The sequence below is a fragment of the Anomaloglossus baeobatrachus genome, chromosome 4 (assembly GCF_048569485.1).
Source record: "Anomaloglossus baeobatrachus isolate aAnoBae1 chromosome 4, aAnoBae1.hap1, whole genome shotgun sequence".
Lineage (NCBI taxonomy): Eukaryota > Metazoa > Chordata > Amphibia > Anura > Aromobatidae > Anomaloglossus > Anomaloglossus baeobatrachus.
In genome coordinates, this window is record NC_134356.1 from 520,987,828 (window position 1) to 521,006,459 (window position 18,632).

Below are 18,632 nucleotides of genomic sequence, written 5' to 3' on the forward strand. Positions count from 1 at the left end.
TGAAATTCCTTAAAAAACCAAACCAAAATTTGGAATTCGATACATTAGAGTTGGAGACAAATGTGCTGGAGAAAAATGTGCTTTGGGAGGAAAATGAGGGGTGCGTCTTTTAATGCAAATTTAATTTACTGGGAGGTAGAGAATGGGCGCTGTGCTGGCTGATGTGCGGTGCAGGGCAGTGCGGCAAGTGAGCTGCTCTCTCGGCGGTGCGGGCTTCAAAATGGCGCCCGGAGTCGGCGCATGCGCAGATAGCGCTCTTGGCTCGAGATCTCATCTGCGCACGCGCTGCCTCCAACCCATTGATCTCTCAACAGCAAACTTAAGGAAAATGGGGCCTGGGAGGTGGCGCTTGCGCAGAAGAGATCTTGGCTTGACATTAAGCTGAGAGCTCAATCTGTACATGCACTGACTCTGGGTGCCATTTCTTTGAAGCCCGCACCGCTGACAGAGCTACCGTGACACCCGCCGCACCGCCCTGCTCCCCACAGTCAGCACAGCCTTCAATGCAGCCAGCACAGCCCCCACCGCAGCGCCTGCAGCATACCCTTTTTATCTCTAAATTTGGGGTGAGTCTTATAATCCGGTGTGCCTTATAAAACAAAAAATACAGTAATTTGTTTAGACATGAACCTACTAATAAATTGCAAGCCTGACAGGGCTAGATTTCCCCTATATTTATGGCAATTTTGTTGGGTACATTATAGTAAACTTTTCGGTCCGTGGGAACCATACTCAATCACTGCAAACTTGTTTGAAATGATTTGGAGGTTTTTGCACCAAATATGCCTCTGACCACTGATTAATTTTTAATTCTGAGTACAAAATAAACTTTCTAAAAGGTGAATGAGAAAATATGACAAATGCTATCCCAAATAGTTAAATAAAAGCTTTATTTACCATAAAAAGGTTCATAGTCCTATATGCTGCAGTCCTATCAGAACATGTAGTCCACGGTTGTCTCCATGATATATGTAGGGTGCCCATTCCGGAATTACCACGGTGCAACAGAAACTTGCAGTAAGTACATAAACATTAAAGACCTCATAGAGGAGCATTTCTCTTCTGTTCTGCCTTGTGTCACGGGAACACATGAAATTTCACAGAACAAGTTTTATACTAAAATAATGTCACCTTGAGAATTATCCTTTTTGGTCACTTTAACAATAATTTCAGCTGAGAAGTCAACAGAACGTTAAAATATCAGTCTTGAAATTCTCAAACCACCCAAATGTACAGGCAGTGAAGTCCTAAAAATACATCCAAATGACGTAGAAAACGGGATTAATTATCAATAACAATATACAGTGCTTTTTCCCTGAGAGCTCACAATTAAGTGCTAGAAATGAACATTAAATGCTTGTTAAAATGTAAAGATTTCCATATTGGTGGAAATTCTGCCATCATCGTAATCAGATTAATCTGAAGCATCTTCCATAGTGTGTGTATTCCATCGTGTGCAGAGGACGACATCCCGGCTGCAGAGGACATGAAGTTAAATCTTGCAGCAGCTAGACGTCTTCTCCGGAATACTGAGTTTAGTCACAGGCTCAGAGTTTTCCTTGGATACATCCACAGTTTTCTTTACTTGCCTAGAAAGACAAAATGTAAGTCACATGACTGATATTGCACCAGTAAGGTCATGTTCACATAATGCAGATTTTGTGATACCTTTTTCAACCTAAAAGTGGGAGTAGACTCAACAAAAAGGTGAACTGGAAGCCTGTCATTTATCCGTTTAGAATCCATTCCCTGTTTGGGCTTATAGGGGTTGTCTGGTCTAGTAATAAAAGTCTGCAGTCAAAAGGTGACTGCAGACTTCTGAATCCTTACACTGTGTGGAGCTCATGCTGTCACAATTCTCCTGTATTGCCAAGAGCAGGTGGTAATGTGACAAGCTATTTGCATACTTCCAGCCACCTAAGGCTAGGTTCACACTTCCGTTGTTTTGCATCAGTCACAATCCGTCGCCTTGAGGAATTACAGTATCCTGCAAAATATTTTGCAGGAATCCAGTTTTTCCCCATAGACTTCTATTAGTGACAGGTTGCGACTGATGATGCTGCGTTGCATCCGCTGCGTCGCAGTCAGTCGTTTATTAACTGACCGCCGGGCGGGAGCAACGCAGCCTGTAACGTTTTTTGAGCAGCGCGATCCATAGGATTTTGCTGCACATGCGCTCTCTGGCTCCCTGCACCCGTAACCAGGATACACATCGGGTAACCAAGCAACGCGCTTTGGTTAGTTACCCGATATTTACACTGGTTATGTGTGCAGGGAGCCAGCGCTAAGCGGTGTACGCTGGTATCCAAGATAAATATCGGGTAACCAAGCAAAAAGTGCTTTGCTTTTACCCGATATTTACCCTGGCTGTGCAGGGAGCCTGACACTTCCCCGCTCGGCTCCACCCCCTCCCGCACTCAGCATGTACTCACACACTCACTCACCTGTCCCCAGCCCTGCAGTCCCCGCGGCACTGACGTCCTCAGTGCCACGGCCCCGCTCGGCTCCACCCACCCCGAACTCCGCTCCCTTGCGCTCCGCCCCCCACACACAACGGAGTCCGACAAAGAATTCTGTTCTTTGTCATCCGTTCTACAACGCATCAGTCACATGCGTCAAGCGATGCATGTGACTGATGCAAAACAACGGAAATGTGAACTTAGCCTTACAAGTAGATCTGCTCGACCTGGCTGAATACAAGTGACTTTAGCGAGGTCATGAAAACTAGGTTAGAATATGGCTGGAAGTTATGCAAAACAGATACTTGTGGTCGCGGAACCACCCACTCTCACTGGCAATACCAGAAGATTCCCAACAGCTGAAGTTTTGCACGCAGTAAGGCCATGTGCACACGTTAAGTATTTGGTGCAGAAATTTTTTTGCATCAAACCTGCACCTTCTGGAAGAAAAACGCACCAAAAAAAAAAAAAAAAAAAAAAAAAAAAAGGGCATGTTTTTCTTCAAGAAGCGATTTGGTGGAAGGGCTAAATAAAATGCAAGCAAAAACGCACCAACAGTTGACATGCTGCAGATTATTTTCTGTCCCAAATGTGCAAGTAAAAAAAACAACATGCGCACAACACTTCAGAATTCTCATCGACTTTGCTGGCATAGTGATATGCATGCAGATTTGTGACAAATCTGCACCAAAACTACATCAAAAAGGCACCGTGCGCACACAGCCATAGGATTCAGAGGTCTGAACTCCGAGAGATTGCAAACATTAAAAAGATGGTTTAGTCTTCTGATAAAAAGCACCAAATCTACACTGAGTAAATCAGGCCTAAAATATCTCAATTTTATTTTTCTTATATATTACTTATACTCCAGGAACAACACAAGACAACCTTTTAATAAGAGGTGACACTATTACTAAACTGAGCAGTATTATAGCCAACACACTGAGACAAATACCATCTGGACACATGGCTCTGCCTTAAGCAGGTATAAAGCTTCAGGTTTTAAGGGGGGGATGATATAGTAGAGCAGTGGCCTATGCCCATAGGTGTTAATCTAAGGCTGCTTTCACACTACGTTTTTTTAACATGCGTCATGAACGTTTTTTTGCTGTAAAAGAGGATCCTGCTTTTACAGCAAAAAAAAACGCATGTGTTATTTTGCAGGATCCTGTCACTTTAAGTTTATGGGTGGGCATTGGAGTCATGTGATCAGAAGTGAGGGGAACTGAACGTGAGACTGGGAGCCGGCTTCTGACAGCTGCGGAGGCTCGTAACCAAGGTAAACATCGGGTAACTTGCTTGGATACCCGATATTTACATTGGTTACGAGCGTCTGCAGCTGCTAGGAGCCGGGCTGCCTGCACACGTAACCAAGATAAACATCGGGTAACTAAGACCGCGGTTACCCGATGTTTACCTTGGTTATGAGCGTCCTCCGCTCTCAGGCGGGGGAGAGTGGAGAGAGAGGGAGGGGGAGTGAGGGAGGTGGAGAGAGAGGGAGGGGGAGAGAGGGACTGATCACGCGAGGTTGGTTTCTGTGCATGCTCAGTAGAGCAAGCAGGATCCTGTCTGTCTATCAGCATGCCAGCGTTCACATGCGTTTGTATGCAGTATAGTCAGGATCTAGCAATTTGTAGCGTTTTTGAGCTGCGTCCAAATACTGCAAGTAGCGCTTTTGAAAAAAGTTAAAAAACTGCAAGTTGCTGGATCCTCACTATAACGCACGCAAACGCAGGTGAACGCATGTTGATGCGAGTCCATTGCAAATGCATTGAAATGAAAACGCATTTGCACTGGATCCGTTTTTGCGTTAAAAAAACGTTCATGACGGATGTTAAAAAAAAACAAAAAACGTAGTGTGAAAGCAGCCTAAGCAACTCTGTTTATAACGGGATGCAGACCCGACAGTGCATCATACCATCCCGTCCCCCGCCTCTCCAGTCTTGGTATCTGGAATCCTGCTGACACTATCTTGCAGTAACATATTTGCTTACTAAACCTTTAAAGGAGCTGGTTTTATAGGGAGACATTACCTGGCTAGATGAAGCACAGCCTCTACGACATTGGTGCCGTCCTTGGCACTGGTCTCACAGAAGAGGGAGCTATAGGCCTGTAAATACACCAGACATAAGCTCTGCACACTTTATACTTCATGGATTAGACAGCTGGCATTATTCCAAGCTTACCATAGCCAACTTCTCCCCCATTGCAGTTGGAATTCCAGACTCACTGCCTTCTGCCCTCAAGTCCGTCTTATTGCCTATGAGCATTAGTGGGATTGACCTATCACAGGAGTTCTGTAATATGGAGCACACCAAAAGGGAGGTGGTGAACAAAACCAACTACTAACAGCAAAAAAAGAACTACAGGAATGTATAGGATGAGTGGGTCAAAAGGATGTGGACAACTTTGACGGCAATATATATATTTTTCCTTTAGGTAAATACATGCATTATAGGATAACATTTTTGCAGTAGTGTTTGAAACAAACAGTACAACAGGCTGTAGAGGCTAAATGGGCCAAAATGTGTAATAACTAACGAGTTCAAATGTGAACTTCCAAACTTGAGAATACCGGATCTGTGGGATATGGGAGAACTTCCCGGTCGCTGGGGGTCTGCAAGAACTTCAATGATACAAGAACAGGGGCGGTGGTCGATCACAGGCATTGCCGCTCTATTCATTCCTAATTCAACTGTTGCAGAAAGCAGAGCACAGTGCTCAGCCCTTCCATAAGGATGAATGGAGTAGGAGTGTACATGATCAACCACCGCACCACTCAGAGTGCTTCAGCGCACTAGCTCTCAGGATTGGTCAGGGTCCCAGTGATCAGAAGTTATTCCATATCCATATCCCGTTGGTTTACGGGTTTTAATGAAAACTTGTGCAGCTTTTCCCACAGCAACTGGATTTATTGTGGCTTCATAGTTGTAATAAGTGACTGTAATTGAATAATGAACACAGTTTATCAACAAGCTTAAAAGATCAGCATTATATTATATACCTTGATCTCATCAATCCATTGTCGTACATTGAGGAAGCTGGATTCGGATGTGACGTCGTACATAAGCAGCACCCCGTGTGCTTTACGGAAATAAGACTTTGCTATACTGCGAAATCTAGGAAAAGATTACAGACAATGTGTATGAAACAATATGACCAAATGCAGGGATTAAAATGAAAACCCAGGACGATCCTCCTCTTCATGAACAATTTTTTTGTCAACTGGAAATTACCATATTTTTCGGACTATAAAACGCACTTTTTTCCTTCAAATGTTGGGGGAAAGTGGGGGGTGCGTCTTATAGTCTAAATGTAGGGTGGCGGGGAATGAGGGTGCTGCGGTGGAGCGAATCATGGGGGGCACGAGCAGGCTGTAGCAGCCTGCCATGACCATGTGGACCCGCTCATTTAATATGCACGCCCATCGTCCCGCCCATTTCTCGGCGCTGACAGGTGGGCGGGGTGATGGGCAGGGGGTTCACGCATAGTAAACAGCCAGCCCGCATGATCACCCCTGGCAACTACAGCCTGGAGTGATCATGTGCAGCTGTATTCACTGCCCCCCGCACATCATCATCAGCGCAGGGTGCAGTAAATCAGTACAACTCACCGGCCACGATCCCTGCAGCACTAAGATGTCGTCCTGTCTGTGGCGGCGGCTGTGTGGAGACTAGCGGCAAGCACAGCGATGGCGTCATCGCTGTGCGCACATGTCAACGCGCAGCTGCCCGCCGGCACAGACAGGACGACGTCACGATGCTACAGGGGAATGGTGACAGCTCCACACAGATCAGCAGCGCTGCTGCTGACAGAGACGGAGGAGGAGCGATGCTGAAGTGAGTGAGGTAAGGAGAGTATGAACATTTATTTTTTTATGTGCCACAGGATGCGGGACGTATACCAGGATGGGGGTATATAGCAGGATGGGGGTGTATTATGAGCAGGATGGGGGTGTATTATGAGCAGGATGGGGGTAATATTATGAGCAGGAAGGGGGTATATTATGAGCAGGAAGGGGGTGTATTATGAGCAGGAAGGGGGTGTATTATGAGCAGGAAGGGGGTGTATTATGAGCAGGAAGGGGGTGTATTATGAGCAGGAAGGGGGTGTATTATGAGCAGGAAGGGGGTGTATTATGAGCAGGATGGGGGTGTATTATGAGCAGGATGGGGGTGTATTATGAGCAGGATGGGGGTGTATTATGAGCAGGATGGGGGTGTATTATGAGCAGGATGGGGGTGTATTATGAGCAGAAAGTGGGTATATTATGAGCAGGATGTGGGTATATTATGAGCAGGATGGGGGTAGATTATGAGCAGGATGGGGGTAGATTATGAGCAGGATGGGGGTAGATTATGAGCAGGATGGGGGTAGATTATGAGCAGGATGGGGGTAGATTATGAGCAGGATGGGGGTAGATTATGAGCAGGATGGGGGTAGATTATGAGCAGGATGGGGGTAGATTATGAGCAGGATGGGGGTAGATTATGAGCAGGATGGGGGTAGATTATGAGCAGGATGGGGGTAGATTATGAGCAGGATGGGGGTAGATTATGAGCAGGATGGGGGTAGATTATGAGCAGGATGGGGGTAGATTATGAGCAGGATGGGGGTAGATTATGAGCAAAATGGGGGTAGATTATGAGTAGGATGGGGGTAGATTATGAGCAGGATGGGGGTATATTATGAGCAGGATGGGGCCATATGCCAGGATGGGTTATATAGCAGGATGCGGCCATATGCCAGTATATAGCAGGATGCGGCCATATGCCAGGATGACTGTATATAGCAGGATGGGGGCTATACCAGGATGACTGACATATACTGTATATACAAGGCAGGAGGATCATGACCAGGGTGGGGTACCTTAATAGAGAATTTGGGGACATTACCCCCATAACAGTGTCAGCAGCAGATCCTCACCCCATAACACAGTGTGTCATGACCACATTTTTTGCTTAAAATTTTATTTTCCTCCTCTAAAACCAGGGTGCGTCTTATGGTCCGGTGCGTCTTGTAGTCCGAAAAATACGGTATATGTTGATTATGATACTGAATAATTGCACCGCTGCTCAAAAATACCCCCAAAAAACAAAAACACACTACACAACAAATCTTTGAAGTTCACCCTTCAAAAAAAAACCAAAAAAACCCCCAAAAAAACAAAACATTTTGTATTGCAATGTGTGTAAAAGACCAAATCAAAAATATCAATTTAGAACCACCTCAGACTCCCACTAGACAAGAGGAAAATGTATATCTTGGTAATTTTTTCTAAGTTTATCTTTAACCTGGGAAGAGGGAGGTGACTCAAAGAAGGGAATTTTGTTACTTACCGTAAATTCCTTTTCTTCTAGCTCTTATTGGGAGACCCAGACGATTGGGGTATAGCTACTGCCCTCCGGAGGCCACACAAAGCACTACACTAAAAAGTGCAAGGCCCCTCCCCTTCTGGCTATACCCCCCCGTGATATCACGGGTTCTCCAGTTTTAGTGCCAAAGCAAGAAGGAGGAAAGCCAATAACTGGTTTAAACAAATTAACTCCGAGTAACATCGGAGAACTGAAAAACCGTTCAACATGAACAACATGTGTACCCGCAAACAACAAAAAAAATCCCGAAGGACAACAGGGCGGGTGCTGGGTCTCCCAATAAGAGCTAGAAGAAAAGGAATTTACGGTAAGTAACAAAATTCCCTTCTTCTTCAGCGCTCTATTGGGAGACCCAGACGATTGGGACGTCCAAAAGCTGTCCCTGGGTGGGTAAAGAAATACCTCATGTTAGAGCTGCAAGACAGCCCTCCCCTATGGGGAAGCCACTGCCACCTGCAGGGCTCTTCTACCTAGGCTGGCGTCCGCCGAAGCATAGGTATGCACCTGATAATGTTTGGTGAAAAATGTGCAGGCTCGACCAGGTAGCTGCCTGGCACACCTGTTGAGCCGTAGCCTGGTGTCGTAATGCCCAGGACGCACCTACGGCTCTGGTAGAATGGACCTTCAGCCCTGAAGGAACCGGAAGCCCCGCAGAACGGTAGTCTTCAAGAATTGGTTCTTTGATCCATCGAGCCATGGTGGCTTTAGAAACCTGCAACCCCTTGCGCGTACCAGCGACAAGGACAAAAAATGCATCAGAGCGGCGCATGGGCGCCGTGCGGGAAATGTAGATTCTGAGTGCTCTCACCAGAACTAACAACTGTAAATCCTTTTCATACCGGAGAACCGGATGAGAACAAAAGGAAGGAAAGGGTATATCCCGATTAAGAAGAAACGCGGATACAACCTTAGGGAGAAACTCCTGAATAGGGCGCAGCACTACCTTGTCCTGGTGGAACACTAGGAAGGGATCCTTGAATGACAGAGCCGCCAGCTTAGACACTCGCCGAAGCGACGTGATCGCAACCAGAAAGGCCACTTTCTGTGACAGGCGCGAAAGGGAAACTTCCCTCAGAGGCTCGAAATGCGGCTTCTGGAGAGCAACTAGTACCCTGTTCAGATCCCATGGATCTAACGGCCGCTTGTACGGGGGCACAATATGACAAACCCCCTGTAGTAACGTGCGCACCTTAGGAAGACGTGCTAGACGCTTCTGAAAAGAACACGGATAGTGCCGAGACTTGCCCTTAAAGGGAGCCGAGCGACCAACCTCTTTCCCAACCAGATTGCAGGAGGGAAGGCAAAGTAGGCAATGCCGATGGCCAGGGAGACCCTCCCTGAGCAGAACACTAAGATAAGAATATCTTCCACGAGTTGTGGTAGATCTTGGCAGACCGCGGCTGGCTAGCCCGTCTCATGGTGGCAATGACGTCGTGCTCACGGTCGACCGACGGTGAGATGCCACAGATCTCGGTACCACGACCTCCCCGGCCAGTCTGGGGCGACGAGGATGGTGTGGCAGCAATCGGTAGCTGGAACTGTGACCAATCCTGAGCCAAGGTGCCTGTCGCCAGAGCTCTTTGATCGTAAGACCGCGTCATGAAAATCGGGACCTTGTTGTTGCCGAGAAGCCATGACGTCGACGTCCGTCTTCATCCTGCGGCTACAGAATTCTTGCAAACAAACGGGTGCAGAGCCCATTCCCCTGCGTCCACGCCCTGGCGACTGAGGAAGTCTGCTTCCTAGTGTCGTACGCCCGGGATGTGAACAGCTGATATGGTGTATGCTCTGTCTTCTACCCATAGCAGAATCCGCCGGACCTCTTGGGAGTCTTGTCGACTGCGTAGTCCGCCTTGGTGGTTGGTGTATGCCACCGCTGTGGATAGTCCGACTGAATTCGGATCTATTTGCATTCCAGCCACTGCAGGAAGGCTTGCAAGATACACTGCCCAGAGCTCCAGACCACTGAGTTGAAGAGTGGACTCCTCTGAAGATGGTCTTTGACCGTCTGGAAAAGTGGCACGTTCCTGTGTAGGGACATCGACTTCCCTCCCATAAGCGAAGAAAGTGCTATTGAGGCGGACGCAGATGAAACTGCGTGAAAAAAAAAAAAAAAAAAAAAAGAGCTCGCCTCTGGATGAGGCGCCTCCTTGAAGGAGAGACTGTCCCCTCGTCTGTAGTGAACGCTGTTTGTCCAGCGGAAGCTTCACTATCGCTGAGAGAGTGTGAAAACTCTCCAGGAGATGCCAGCGATTGGGTTCAACCTTGAAAAGTTGAAGACCCACCCGAAACTCTGGGAAGGGTCCAGCGCCATGTTCAGGTTGTGTTGGCATGCTTCTAAAGGAGAGTGCCTTGACCAGTAGATTGCCCAAGTAAAGGATCACAGAGTGACCGTGAGAGCGCGGGACTGCTCCCTCTGCTGCCACGAACTTGGTGAACACCCGTGGGGCTGTCGCCAGCCAAAGGGTATGGCTACGAAACGAAATATTCTCGTCTTTAATAACGAATCGTAGCCAACGCCGGTGCCTCGGAGCAATCGGCACGTGTAGATAAGCATCCTGATGTCTATTGATGCTAGGAAAACTCCTTGAGACAGAGAGGCAATGACGGAGCGGAGTGATACCATCCGGAACCGCCTGGTTTTCACGTGCTCGTTAAGCAGTATAAAGTCCAGAACGGGACGGAAGGAGCCGTCCTATTTTGGCACCACGACCAGGTCGGGGCAAAATGCGTATCTGGTTCCTGAAGAGGAACAGGGATTACCGCTCTTTCCGCCTGCAGAAGAGCCTCGGCTCGGTCGGTGCGGTAGTTTGAAAACAAACTGACTCTCACTCACAGGCCCTTAACCTGCGGTAGGTAAATGCCGCTAAAGCGGGGGAGTCTGCCCCCCCGCGGTTGCGGAGTGAGAGGGCTGAAAATTATGAGGAAAACGCTTTGGTAGCGGTTCCTCCGGCTGCCTTCCCCGGGCGTGATTGAGCCCGCTAGGAATCTATGCCCTTCTGGGCTTTTTGAGTCGTCTTGGATAGTTGAATGATTTCATTCAACCCTTACCAACAGACTATCACTAGATAAAGGCAACCTGGTTAAGCACTTCGTTGGAAGCAGCCTCTGTTCCAATCTCTCAACTACTAGCCTCTGCGTAAAAACACGGAGTTGGCGGATGCCACTGACGTCCGGCTCGTAGAGTCTCGGACAGCAATAACAGCATGATTCGCCATGCCGACATTGCGAGTTAAAGACGCTGCTGGGACCGAGAGTACCTGTGACAGCGACCCTCTGCGCAATACTAGCTGAAATAGCTTGGAGTGCCTTCACGGCTGCGACTGCCGGAGCAGCCGACCTGCCGATAGCTTCATAGACAGATTGCAACCAGAGGCCAATCTGCCTGTCAATGGCATTTTGAAGTGAAGTCCTATCCACCACTACAACTATAGATCTAGCTGCAAGCATGGAGATTGGGGGATCCACATTTGGATACTGGGTCTAGCGCTTGACCACGTCAGGGGGAGCGACACGTGTCTCATTAATACGGTCGGAGAAACGCTTATCGTGATAAGCGTGTCGTTTCTGGACTGCGTCTCTGGAGTCAGAGTGCTAAACAAGTACTCAATATATAGAGATTTCTCTTGCTGTGAAGCTGACCCCTCCACTGGAGGAGTTGAGGGAGAAATACCCAACCTTTCGTTGATGGACGCAATAAGATTATTCACTATAGCGTCACCATCCGGTGTATCCGGATTGAGAGCGGTCTCAGGAACAGAGTCCTGAACAGCTACGTCTGCCTCATCGTACAGAGAGTACTCCAGCTGGGACCTTGACCAGTGATGTAGTCGAGGGCTAATGCCAGCGAGCCCGCTTAGGCCATCTGGGACTGTCGACCGTGTCGGATGCCTGCTCTCTGGGATGCCTGGAATCACTCTGGCGCCTTGAGATGCTCCAGATCAGGGCGGCCAGGGTCATTGCAACCATATTGCCCACGGTCTGCTTGGGGTGCAAAGTCTGTAAGATGTCAGTCATAGTCACAGACAATATATCAGCGGAAAAACTGCAACTTCGTCCCTGTCTCTGGACAGAGATCACAGGTGGTTCCTTTGGCCACATATAGCAGAGACCCCGGTTGAGCAATTGCACGCACTGGGGGTCCTGAAACCGTATGACATGCAGTACAAGCAGCATAGAAAGCCCGTGCATTGGCAACTTGTCTTTTTCTGCTGTTGTTGTCTAGCTATCTAAGAGCCTAGCCGAGGATAGCGACCGTACAGTGAATAGTCATACAAGCATGAAGTACAAATAAACACTTCAGCACATGTAGTACACGCAGCATTGAAAACTTGTGGCTTGGCACATTTGCTCTTCTGCTGCTGTTGTCTATTTATCTAGGAGCATGAGACAAGGATAGCGACATACAGTGAATGTATAGCATACAGCATGACAGTAAACACTGCAGCCCATGCAATCCAAGCAGCATTGAAAGCTTGCGCGTTAGCACCCTAGCCTTTCTGCTGCTGTTGTCTATTTATCCAGGAACATTAGCCAAGGATAGCGACATACAGTGAATGTATAGCATACAAGCATGACAGTAAACACTGCAGCCAATGCAAGTCAAGCAGCATTGAAAACTTGTGCCGTAGCACCATTGCTCTACTGCTGCTTTTGTCTGTTTATCTGGGCGCATTAGCCAAGAATAGCGACATACAGTGAATGTATATCATAACAATAAACCGTGCAGCACATGCAAGCGAAGCAGCATTGAAAGCTTGTGCCTTAGCACAAATTGCTCTACTGCTGCTGTTGCCCAATCTGACAGTAAACACTGCAGCACATGCAAACGAAGAAGCATTGAAAGCTTGTGCCTCAGCAGCATTGCTTATTTGCTGCTGTTGCCCAGAATAGCGACAGTACAGTACAGTGCATAGCATATCAGCACACAGCCCAAAAGCCCACTTCAGCATTAGTGGTGTCAGTTGCTTACCGCCCGCACAAGAGCGGGTGCGAGGTCGCCCAAAAACCTGTGACTGGTTCCGTTCTCCCAGAGTGGAAACCATAATGGCTGCCGGCTCCTCTTCCCCGTCCTGTGCAGAGGGGCGGGCCGTGGGCGAGCCCCAGCCAAGAGCGGGAACCCGGCGTCTCACTGTGTTCAGTGAGAGGGGGCTGGAGAATGCAAAGCAGACTCCAGCTCCCTGCGCTGAGCTACTGTACAGCGTCCCGCCCCTCCTCTGACTGGCAGGGCTGGGGCGGGAACGAAACGAAAACTAGGCCGCAAAGCCGGGGACTCGAGTAATAAGCGCGGCCGTCCTATGTGCACGGCCGACGCCGAAGTCCCCCGGCGCACCACAAGTCCCAGCCGCGCCACAATGTAAAAAACAACCAGCAGCGGCCGGCGCGGCCGTTTTCAATACATAAATTCACTCAGCAAGGCTGCAGTGAATAATAGCACCAGCGCTCCGCGCTGTTGTCCCCGGCGCACTAACACTCCCAGCAATGCTGGTGTGTGTGGGCGCGATGTGCATGGGAACACAGAGTACCTTGATGTAGCAGGGCCCTGTCCCTGACGATACTCAGCTCCATATCCAGCAGGTTCTTTTGGGTCTGTGGATGGAGCTCGGTCTCTGTGCCTGGAGACCGGTAAGATCCCACTTCACCCAGAGCCCCTCATGGGGATGGGGAAGGAAAACAGCATGTGGGCTCCGGCCTCTGTACTAGCAATAAGTACCTCAACCTTACAACACCATCCACGGGTGAGAAGGGAGCATGCTGGGGGCCCTATATGGGCCCTCTTTTCTTCCATCCGACATAGTCAGCAGCTGCTGCTGACTAAAATCTGTGGAGCTATGCATGGATGTCTGACCTCCTTCGCACACAAAGCTAAAACTGGAGAACCCGTGATATCACGGGGGGGTATAGCCAGAAGGGGAGGGGCCTTGCACTTTTTAGTGTAGTGCTTTGTGTGGCCTCCGGAGGGCAGTAGCTATACCCCAATCGTCTGGGTCTCCCAATAGAGCGCTGAAGAAACGGCTTTTGTTTTTTTGTGGGTTTTTTTTACCCTAAATGTTTTACTTTATTTTTTAGTCCCCTCATGGGGCTTGAATCGGTGACAATTTGTTGCATTTACTGCACTACAAGAGTTTTGTATTTTATTGAAAAAAATGATGATCTCAATGAATCCTAGTCAGTGGCTGTGCTTCCTAGATATATAAATATGGTTGAAGCCTTCATTATATACTCGTGTGTAATGACAAGCAAACAGCACCCCACAATAGCAACACAGTGAACGGTCACTGATAAGTGTAGAAATGGTTCCTGCGGTCATCGTGTTAATCCCCAAGTGCTACTGCAGGCAGGGATCCGCACACGTCAGCCGATTTGTACAGCTGACATGTGTGCCTTGCAGGTACGAGTTGAATCACTATCCACCCGTACCTGTTAACCCCTTAAATGGCGTGGTCAAGATGTGACAGCGCCATTTTAACGGCGATCACGTTAAATGCATACTCACAGGCTTCCATCGGAAGTCACGTGACGTGATCATGTGGATCCGATGGTTGTCATGGTAGCACAGGGTCATGTGATAACTCCTGTAGCTCACATGACTCAGGTCCTGTAAGAAACAGGCGATTTCTGAGTGTTACAAGAGATGATCATTTCTCCCAGTCTGAGCGGTGCTGCTCTGATCGGGAGACACGAGTGAGCGAACACACTGCTGATCCTTATAGACCCCTAAAAGGACTAGTAGATGTAAAAATAAAAATAAAAAAAAAAGTTTTGAAAAATTAAAAAAAATAAAAACCTAAAAAGTTCAAATTGCCCCCCTTTGAAAATGAAAGGGTTAAAAAAATAAAACAAATATACACATTTGGTATCGCCCGATCAAAATATGAAATCAATCTAAATCTGTAAACGAGGTAGCAGCAAAAAAATTCCAAAGGCCAAAATTACATTTTTTGGTCGCTGCAGATTTAGAGCGAAATACAATAACAGGTGATCAAAACGCAGTATTGGAGCAAAAATGGTACCATTAAAAAAAAAGTCAGCTCGAGAGGCATAAAATAAGCCATCACTGAGCCATAGATCCTGAAAAATGAGAATGCTATGGGTCGTGAAAAAACGTGCGCCACTTTTTATGGACAAACTTCTGATATTAATCTGATGTGATTTTAACCCCTTAGATAAAAGTAAACCTATTCATGTTTGGTGTCTACAAACTCGCACCGACCTCAGGCATCATACCCACACATCAGTTCTACTATATAGTGAACACCGTGAATAAAAGATCTCAAAAACAATAGTACAATCACACTTTTTTTTTTTGCAATTTTTCCGCATTTGGATTTTTTTTGGAGTTTCCCACTACACCACTAAAAGGTAAAACTCATGGTTTCATTTAAAAGTACAGCTTGTTCCGCAAAAAACGAGCCCTCACATGACCAGACTGACTGAAAAATAAAAAAAAGTTACGGCTCTCGGAAGAAGGAACACGGGGAAAAAAAACAAAACAAAACGCAAAATCAGCCGGTCATGAAGGGGTTAAATGCCTTTGTCAAAGATGAAGAGAGACATTTAAGTGGTTACATAGCAGTGATTGGAGATGGCTTTGATTGGTGCTGTTAGAAACAAATGCTGGCTTTGTAATACAGCTGGCATCCGCCCTGTACACAGCATACTCCACACCTATAGGCGGTATGTGATGAACATGGGCAGAAGAAACGGATGACAAAGTGGTTAATAGAAGATAAAGTCCAGCTCACCGCATTGTGGCAAGTCCTCTTGTTAGGAGCACGGACATGCTTTGCCAAAATGTGAGGACATGAGAAGAAAAAATTCAAGTCCACCTTTGCCAAATGTAGGCTTTTTTTATTAAAATCACAAGAATAGAGCACATGCCAATCTCGCTAAAATGTGTCTACGTGTTTCTGGTGTCAACCACATTTACCACTTATCTAACTTTACATCAGAATCGTTTTTTTTCTTGTTGAGAAGTTAGAATGGTTAAAAGTGTATCAGCAATTTCTCATTTTTCCAACAAATTTTACAAAACCATTCTTTTTTTTTTAGTGACTTATTTGAAGTGATTTTGCTAAGCCTATGTGGCAGAAAATACCCAAAACGGTCACCATGCTAAAAACCGCACCCCTCAAACGGCTTAAAACCACATCCTGCTTCACAGGAACTAAAGCATCGGGGAAGGGAAAAATTAAAATGTTACTTTTTCCTCCACAAAAAAAATGTTATTTTAGCACAAAACTTTGCATTATTACAAAAGGTAACAGGAGAAAATACAAATTTCACCTGAGTGCACAGATACCCCATATGTGGTGGAAAACTACTGTGAGTGCACGGCAGGGCTCAAAAGGGAAGGCGCGCCATACATCTTTTGGAGCACAAACATGGCTGGGATGGCGAATGTCATGTTGCAATTGCAGAGTCTCTGAGTTGCCTAAACAGTGGAAAAACCCATAAGTGACTCCATTTGGAAACTAGAACCCTCAAAGAATTTATCTAGATGAATGGTGAGCACCTTGACCCAACAAAACAAAAAAAAAAAAAAATTATAATATTTTTCCCACATAAATGTTGTTTTAGCCCCAAATTTAGCATTTTCAAAAGGGTAATAGGAGAAATGCACCATTAATTTGTTATGCAATTTCCTCTGAGTACGCCAAAAACCCTCATATATGGTGGAAAACTAATGTTCGGGTGTACAGCAGGGCTCCGAAGAGAAGAAGCACCATTTTGGCTGGAATAGATTGTGTATGCCATGTCACATTTGCAGATCCCCTGAAATGTCAAAGCTTGTGAGCGCCAGGGTTCGGCTATCAAGTAAGCCAAGCTCCTGGTGGCGATCGCACGTGCACAGCTCCTGTGAATGTGCCATCGCTACGTCCCAGGTCGAGAAGTCGTTAAAGTGAAGATGGAAGGAAAAAAAAAAATGAAAATTTTACATTTTTCCCACAAAAATGTTCCTTTGGCCCTACAGTTTTCATTTTCACAAGTGTAACAGGAGGAAATGGAACATACAATTTGCTGAAGCAGTTTTTCCTGAGTACACAGATATCCTACATGTAATTGGGAACTACTTCTGAGGTACAGTGCAAAGTAGAGAAGGGAAGGTGCGCTATATTATACAGCAAATTTAGGTGTTATGGTTTGTGGGAGTCATGTCACATGACAAAATCCCCATGATGATTAAACAGCAGAAACCCCAATAAATGACCCTCATTTTATAAACTACACCTGTCACTGAATTCATCTAGGGGGTGCAGTGATCAGATTAGCACCACAGGTGTGTCCTAAAAGTTTTTACCATTAGGTAATGAAGAAAATTAATTACATTTTTATCCCCCCAGCTAATTTTTTTTAGCCCCGCATTTTACTTTTTCACATGGATAAAAAGACATCAAAAGTTATAAACACAATTTCTGCTGAATGTGGCAGTAACACATATGCGCAGGGCTCGGGAAGAATGGAGCACTATTTGACTCATGGAGCACAGATGTTCCTAGAATAGTTGCAGACTCCATGTACAGAGCCACCAAGTAACAGAATCCCACCAAGTGACCCCAATTTGGAAATTACTCCCGTCTGGAAAATGTATCTACGGGTGTAGTGACGATTTTGACCCTAATGGGCATTTTGCAGAAACAAGCAGCAATGGATGTTACCGAGTGAAAATTGAGTCCTTCCACTCCTATGGAGATGAACAAATAAGGGGAGAGGTTTACCATAGATCCCTGTACAGGCTAGGAGTACCCTAAGCCTGACACTGTTTTGTCCCTGCCTGTCTGAGAAGGTTGGCACATTATAGTTACGCACAGGTGGCCCCCACTGACTAGGAGTGTCTTTAACTGCGCTCTAAACACCAATAAAACATAAAAGATGTGTACAGGCAATGGGTGAGACACAAAGCTAAAGAGGTGTTCACACAGTCGTATACAGGGAAGACAGAAGAAACCCCAAAAGACTTGATTAATTGGAACCACTCCAAATCCCAAAGAAAAATAAAGAATGGGAGAATGCTTTGAAGGGAAACACGGACAAACCACAGGGAAAGCAAAAGTGATAACTCCGTAAGATTATCCTGAACTGAGGAGTTGGGACTACAAAGACCCATCAGCCTTGGATATAGTCAGCACTAAGGCATGTACATTGCAAGTATAACTACCCCCCCACACCAGATTTGATAGGGCAAAGAAAATAAGTGAACACAGCTGGGTAGAAATAAAACAGAAAGACAAGGGAAAGGAAAGACAAGAGAACATACAGTAGTTGGACAGATACAAAACATGATGTGGTCCAACGGAGAGGGAAGCAAACCACACAATCAGAGGTCACCGGATAAAGCACTGGAGTCAAGCCATGAGACTGTCATAGTGCCCAGTACATTGTAGTGCCTTGTACATTGTGCCCAGCTTGTGCTTTTAGAGACATGCACCCCATAACTTAACCGGGCTCTCCTCACTACAGTAATGCCAAACGTGTGGATTACGCATACTGTGACCCTCAGAAGGGAGGGAGGGCACTTGGAATTGGAAACGTAGCATTCACTGGATATATCTTTTGGTGGCCATGGAGCCATAGCATTTTCTTAGAGTCTTTGTGTTACCAGTAATGTGAAAACCCCCTATATTTCCATTGACATGACAGATCTGAGTAGAGACTTGTTTATTTTTTTTGTGGAATGAGTTGGCTTTTATTGGGAACATTTTACATAAAACTTTGGATCACATTTATCTCGTGTGCTATGCTGAGCACTTACATTGGCGTTTCCATCTAAATCTCCGAATATGTGATTCAGATGATG

At 46.5% G+C, this 18,632-nt stretch overlaps 1 protein-coding gene across 1 annotated transcript in view; it reads right to left on the reverse strand.

Moving 5' to 3' along the window:
- Positions 1-871: 871 nt before the first annotated feature.
- LOC142303965 (ras and EF-hand domain-containing protein-like) overlaps positions 872-18,632 on the reverse strand; it is a 93,031-nt gene continuing 75,270 nt past the window's right edge. The window contains 4 exon segments of the mRNA XM_075345886.1: positions 872-1,589; positions 4,493-4,569; positions 4,646-4,756; positions 5,464-5,578. Of these exon segments, the coding sequence (XP_075202001.1) occupies positions 1,493-1,589; positions 4,493-4,569; positions 4,646-4,756; positions 5,464-5,578 (400 nt within the window). The 3' untranslated portion in view covers positions 872-1,492.